This window comes from Otolemur garnettii, unplaced genomic scaffold, assembly GCF_000181295.1.
Source record: "Otolemur garnettii isolate 467f Iridium unplaced genomic scaffold, OtoGar3 scaffold00018, whole genome shotgun sequence".
Lineage (NCBI taxonomy): Eukaryota > Metazoa > Chordata > Mammalia > Primates > Galagidae > Otolemur > Otolemur garnettii.
In genome coordinates this window covers 1,465,838-1,472,817 of record NW_003852413.1, presented here as the reverse complement: position 1 = coordinate 1,472,817, position 6,980 = coordinate 1,465,838, and the positions used below count along the sequence as shown (strand labels likewise).

General features: G+C 47.9%; 1 protein-coding gene across 1 annotated transcript in view; it reads right to left on the bottom strand.

Moving 5' to 3' along the window:
• The window catches only part of NPLOC4 (NPL4 homolog, ubiquitin recognition factor), a 98,511-nt gene that overhangs the window by 9,250 nt on the left and 82,281 nt on the right, over positions 1-6,980 (bottom strand). Inside the window, exons 12-14 of the mRNA XM_023511174.1 lie at positions 4,900-4,995; positions 3,065-3,181; positions 608-710 (exon numbers count right to left, since the gene is read on the bottom strand). Coding sequence (XP_023366942.1) covers positions 608-710; positions 3,065-3,181; positions 4,900-4,995 — 316 coding nt within the window. The remainder of the gene's footprint in view (positions 1-607; positions 711-3,064; positions 3,182-4,899; positions 4,996-6,980) is intronic.

Here is a 6,980-nt window from a genome sequence, read left to right as displayed (position 1 = left end):
AGGCAGAGGCAGGAGACTCACTTGAGCCCAGGAGTTGGAGGTTGCAACTGTGATGCCACAGCACTCTACCCAGGGTGACAGCTTGAGGCTCTCAAAAAAAAAAGAAGAGACTTGGTGACAGAGGCTCCTAGAGACACAGGTCCCTGCATCCCACCCTGCTGTGGGCTGCCCCCACTCAGGAAGATGTGGAGGTTTCTGTCTCCTTTCCTCATCAGGAAAGAAATTTCAATTGAGCGCTGGTAGAACAGGCAAAGACACTCAAGGAACTCACAGGCCTCTGTGCTCCCAGGGCTCATGTAAAGTCAAGTCCCTGTTTCTCTAAGACAGTGATGGCTTAGAATACTCCTCGGGTACAGGGGGTTGGCATCTCTTGTGTGTACTAATTTATAAAATCCACAGAGCTGTGAACCCAAGACCTGTGGCCTGTACAACACATATACTAGATCACGAAAACAGCCCTGTGCCCAGCAGAGAGGCCTGGTCTACCCCAGTCCCATCCCTCAACACCACCAGGCCATAGCTGGGGTAGGACCCAGGCACAATGTGCAGGGTAGCCTGCATAGGCATGTCCTCCTCCCCAACCCAAGCCATGGGATGTGACACTTACTGCAGAGCTGCTCGATGGTGGCCCACTGCTCAGACCTCTTCCACGTCTGTGCAAGCTCTTCATCTCTAGTCCTCACCGCCTCCAGAAGCAAGCTGATGCTGTCCTGCAGGAAGCAAGAGGAAGGGTCCAGCCCGCTGTCTCAGGTGAACAGATCCTTGTTAATAGGTTTCTTCTTCTTCAACATCAAGATATACTTCAGAGGAAATTTTAAAATCTTATAGGTTGGCACTATAAAATGTTAAGTAAGTGCTAAATAGAGCTAAAATTTAAATTCTTCCCAAATAGACCAGGCACAGTGGCTCATACATGTAATCTGGGAGGCTGAGGTAGATGGACTGCCTAAGCTTAAGAGTTCAAGATCAGCCTGAGCAAGAGTGAGACTTCATCTATTAAAAATAGAAAAACTAGCTGGGCGTTCTTAGTTCTAGCTTCTCCACAGGCTTAAGGCAAGAGGACTGCTTGAAGCCCAAGAGTTTGAGGTTGCAGTGAGCTATGACACCAGGGCATTCTACCCAAGGTGAAAGAGTGACATTCTGTCTCAAAAATAAATAAATAAATAAAATAAAATAATTTTTTTTTGGAGAGTCTTATTTTGTCACCCTTGGTAGAGTGCCGTGACAACACAGCTTACAGCAACTTCAAACCCTTGGGCTCAAGCTATTCTCCTGCCTCAGCCTCTCAAGTAGCTAGGACTACAGGTACCCACCACAATACCCAGCTATTTTTATTTTATTTAATTAATCTATTTATTTATTTATTTGGCTGGGGCTGGGTTTGAACCCGCCACCTCCGGCAGATGGGGCTGGGGCCCTACTCTTTTGAGCCACAGGCGCTGCCCCACCCAGCTATTTTTAAATATAGGGCCTTACTCTTGCTCAGGCTGGACTCAAACCCTTGAGCTCAGGCAATCCACCCACCTCGGCCTCCCAGAATGCTGGGATTACAGGCGTGAGCAACCTCACCCAGTCCCAAAATAAATTTTAAACAATTAAAAATACCCTAATAGCCCATCTGTGCCTCTCTTGGCTTGGGCTAACAAAGAGCCCAGAGAATAAAGCTGGCACTTTGTGTCCTGGTGGCTGAAAGATGGCAAGAGCTCTAGGCGGTGACCCCCTCTGCTCCTCAGTCCTAGCTTCTGCCTCATTCCTTCACCATGTCTGGAAAAAAAGCACACTATTCCCTAGGGTTCCCAGCCAGAGTGCAGAGAACTGACATAGCTTTATCACGAAAGGTACCCAGAGCCTTCTGGGGCTTGTAGCACCCTGGGCAATGTCCTAGACAGTGTACACTCACTAGGGCCTCACCTTTCACCACCCAACACTCAGAGGGGCAGCATCTGAACCTGGGACCAGGCGTGCATGTCACAGATAGTGAAGAGAGACACGAGTATCTGATGTCAAATATCAGAGTGGGTAGTATGCAGACAAAATACAAACTTAAGGTAAACCTAACAAGACCTAGGAACAGCTATAGTTCACTTGACAGAGCAAAGCCTTTCTCTGGCTTGGAGCCTGTAGTGGCTAGGGCACCAGTGGTTGGACTCCAGCCTGGGCCAATTATAACCAAAAAAAGTAGTTGGGCATTGTGGTGGGCACCTATAGTCCCAGATACTAGGGAGGCTAAGGCAAGAGAATCGCTTAAGCCCAAGAGTTTGATTTTGAGGTTGCTGTGAGCTGTGATGCCATAGCACTCTACTGAGGATAACATAGTGAGATTGTCTCAAAAAAAAAAAAAAGAAAAAAGAAAAAAGAAAAGAAAAGCCTTTACCTGTTCTGTCACCTTCAGGGAAAGGTGTTGAGCCAGTGGTGTCAGTGGCTTAGGAAGAATTTGTTCCTTCCTCTGACTTTTCACTGGGTCTCAGGCAGAGCATTAAGTGCCCAAGTAGGGTACCCACAACATGGCACATGCAAGGGGCCTCCTGCTGGACCTGTCATCCCTGCCCTGCCCTGCCCTGTGTAGAGTGCAGCCACAGTCTGTAGAACACCTGCCCTCTTCTGCCCCAACAGAGTGTCTTAAAAAGGCCAACTGTGCAGCCATGAACTTGGTGCCTGGAAGCTAGCCAAGCCTTCTGGGCTAGGGCAGTAAAACCAAAGCTGATTCGGGAGCAGAGTCATTAGTAAACAGCAGAGGCTGTGATTCTGAAAGTGTTAGGACAGGAAATTTTTTGAATTGTGGCTCACGCTACAGGAGTTAGCTTAAACATCTTTGCTTTCCATGTGATTATAACAAACGAAACCATCCTTCACCATGGAGGGCACACTTTGTGAAAAATTCATCTTTTTGTGAACAAGTTTCATGTGAAAAGTCACAACTGCACACCCTCTGCCCTAGGCTATGACCCAGTTTCTCAAGGACATTCAGGTTCATGAAGAAAGAGATTGAGACAAAGAGCATCTCTTTACAGCTAAAGCCCATCTGGGGACCACCAAAGCCAGGATACCACATTAGGGCCTATACCTGTAGGGGCATGACTTCATTGGTCACCAGAAACAGCAGGAGGTGGAAATCTGAGATGGTATCCAAGAACATGGATGAGGTATTCTGGGACAAATAGGTGGCCAAACTATGGAAGTCCTAGACAGAAGGAAATAAACATGAATATCCCATTACAATTCTGCAGTGCCAGACCCAGAAAGAGACCTATTTGCTACTGAGATAAATTAAATAAATTTAATGCTGAAAGAAGTCTTTCCCTCATTCTACAGCCAATGACAGGCTCTGAGAAGGAAGCACACACAGCTGCAGGGCCAGCTCCAAACCCTCTTCTAGGAAGATGCTCTTACACATCTGCCTCGCCAAGGTGCTTCCAAATACATGAGAAGCACATCTATAAAGCTGGTCCCAGAGAGACACTGCCCAACAGACAACAAATGCCCTTTGACCTCCTGGTGGACAGTGGGCTGTGGGAGGGCCACTATAGGTGTGGAGTGACTCAACTGGCCTTTCTGTCTAGCTACCTTCTTAATCGAGGGCTGTGGGACAGTACAAGGGGGACGTGGAGGGGAGCGTCACACAAACATCTCAGTAAGACCAAACACAGGGGCTTCCAGAGTGTACCCCACAATTGGCTCTGTCCTCTGAATGCACTCCATGTTCCTAGGGCAGGTGGGCAGTGAGAAGACCAGAGCATAGAGAGGCATTGTCAGCCACTTGAGAAAATCTCACGATAGACATCATTTACCAACCTGTTGTCTAAAATGTCTACTAGAAAATCATGGCCTAAGAATAGACATGTGCACACAGGCTGCTCATGTGGTCTGCATAAGGTAGTAATAGCAATTTGGGTCTGGCTTGATTTGCTGGTGGGAGCAGAAGGTCAGACGAAGGCTGTAGTTAAGTAAGCAGATTAAGGCCATGTGGGGTCACACAGCACTGAGGGTGCTGAGCAATGAAGCAGCATGACAGGCAAGGGGAACCAGATCATATCAACAACAAAAAAGTTGTTTGGGGGTGGTGCCTGTGGCTCAGTGAGTAGGGCGCCGGCCCCATAAACCGAGGATGACGGGTTGAAACCCAGCCCCAGCCAAACTGTAACAAAAAATAGCCGGGCGTTGTGGTCCCAGCTGTAGTCCCAGCTACTCGGGAGGGTGAGGCAGGAGAATCGCCTAAGCCCAGGAGTTGGAGGTTGCTGTGAGCTATGACTCCACAGCACTCTACCAAGGGCAATAAAGTGAGACTGTGTCTCTAAAAAAAAACCAAAAAAAAAAGTTGTTTGGGCTGGAGCGGTGGCTCATGCTGATAATCCCAGCACTCTGAGAGACTGAGGCAGTGGATCACCTGAGCTCAGTAGTTCAGGACCAGCCTGAGCAAGAGTAAGACCCTGTCTCTAATAAAAATAGAAAAACTAGCTGGGCATGGGGGCACCTATAGTCCCAACTACTCAAGAGGCTGAGGCAGAAGGATAGCCTGAGCCCCAGAGTTTGAGGTTGCTGTGAGCTATGAGGCATGACACTACCCAGGGCTACAAAGTGGGACTTTGTCTCAAGTAAAAGTTGTTTGCAGAAGACACAAAGTGACAAATTTTGGAAAAATTAAGCCAACTAAGTATGGTACTTGTAGCAAATCTGCAGGCCTGAGGACTTCACGGGATTTGCTTTGCTGTGTCTCCCACCTAGCCAGAGAGGGTGTCTACATGGTCAGCAGTGCCCTAGAACAGGGTAATAGCTGGACTTCGTCACAAGAATAAATCAGCGAAGTTTGAAAACTTACTACTTTTTGTTAAAATAATACCAACACTAAATACTTGTAATCAGCAGTTACTTTAAATCATGTTTCTAAAGATAAGAGCTTACCTGTGTCTCACCCAGCACATCCCGGTTTTCAATAGGAAATGGATTTTGCGAAATAGAAAAAGTATGAACTGGATCCTTGGGGAAAGTTGTTGTGATCTGACAAACAAAACACAAACTTGTGAGAAATCAGGCTACACATGATGTGAGTAGCTCCCAAGTAGCCCAAAGCACCCCTGAGCCTGAGCTAAACACAGCAATCCTCAGAGTCCTACAAGGTCTACTTAAAAAGGAACAGTTGGCTTGGCGCCTATAGCTCAACCGGCTAAGGCGCCAGCCATGTACACCTAAGGTGGCGAGTTCGATTCCCCAGCCCGGACCCGCCAAACAACAATGACGGCTGCAACCAAAAAATAGCCGGGCGTTGTGGCAGGCGTCTGTGGTCCCAGCTACTTGGGAGGCTGAGGCAGGAGACTCACTTGAGCCCAGGAGTTGGAGGTTGCTGTGGGCTATGATGCCACAACACTCTACCCAGAGGGATAGCTTGTCCCCTTGAGCTGTCTCAAAAAAAAAAAAAAAAAAAAAATTGTTCTTCATTCAAAGAACCATGTTCATGGTTGGGCATGGTGACTCACACTAGTGATCCCAGCACTCTGGGAGCCTGAGACAGGAGGATCCCTTGAGCTCAAGCTGAGCAAAACTGAGACCCTATCTCTGCTAAAAATAGAAAAACTAGCCAGGTATTGTGGTGGGTACCTATAGTCTCAGGTACACGGAAAACTGAGACAGGAGGATCACTCAAGCCCAGGAATTTGAGGTTGCTGTGACCTATATGACTCAATGGCACTCAATCCAGGGCAACAGAGAGAGATTCTGTCTCAAAAACAAAACAAGATGCTCCTCATCTGGGCAGTTTCAGTACACAGGCCTCCAGGACTCCAGCTTCTTAGGACCGGACCACCTGTACGCAAGCATCACCTGACAGGTGAACATGCCACTCTCATTCTGCTGTGAGGAACTAAAGAAGGCCAGAGAAATACAAAGAAGAGAATGCAGGAACTGAGTGTTCAGGGTGTAAAGTTCATGGCTCTGGGTTTGGAGAGCATGCACAGAGTTGACCAGTGATGGTTTTAAGAAAGAAAATAATGGGGCAGTGCCTGTAGCTCAAAAGGATAGGGCACTGGCCCCATAGGCCAGAGGTGGCAGGTTCAAACCCAGCCCCAGCCAAAAACAAAAAAGCAGAAGAAACAAAATAATGGCTTGGTGCCCGTAGCTCAGTGGGTAGGGTGCCGGCCACATACACTGAGACTGCCAAGTTCGAACCCAACCCAGGCCAGCTAAAACGACGACAACTGCAACAACAACACTAGCTGGGCATTGTGGCAGGTGCCTGTAATCCCAGCTACTTGGGAGGCTGAGGCAAGAGAATTGCTTAAGCTCAAGAGTTTGAGGTTGCTGTGAGCTGTGGTGTCATAGCACTCTATCAAGGGCAACAAAATGAAACTCTGTCTCAAAATGAACAAACAAAAAAAAGACAACAACAACAAAAAAATAGCCGGGTGTTGCAGTGGGCACCTGTACTCCCAGCTACTTGGGAGGCTGAGGCAAGAGAATTTCTTAAGCCCAAGAGTTTGAGGTTGCTATGAGCTGTGACGCCATAGCACTCTACCAAAGGTGACATAGTAAGACTCTGCCTCAAACAAGAAAATAAAGAAATAAAACAGCCTTGCGGCAGCCTGCTAAGCCCCCTTTTGAACACTAGGGAGCTGCTCCATGGAGCCTGTGGGCTTCACCAGGCATGGATGGGTGAGGAACACAGGGCACTGCCCTCTGCTCTGCCTGTAGCCAAGAGCTTATGTAGAAAAATGAGCTTAGTCCTAGGTTCAGACATGCTCTAACAGCAACAGAGAGCATTTTAAATCTAACAGAGTCAACAGAAGTTACACGGCAACTGTGCAAGAGTCAATGCAGATACACACTTATCTGGGCAAATGCCCCTCCCCACAAAAGCACCCACTTGGGAGCCAGCAGCCACCTTTTTATTGACCTAGCTTGTCCTCTGCATATGACACCAGCAGCAGCTGACCACACCTCTTATAAATCTAGGATAGCAGGCTCAGTGCCTATAGCTCAAGCCGCTAAGG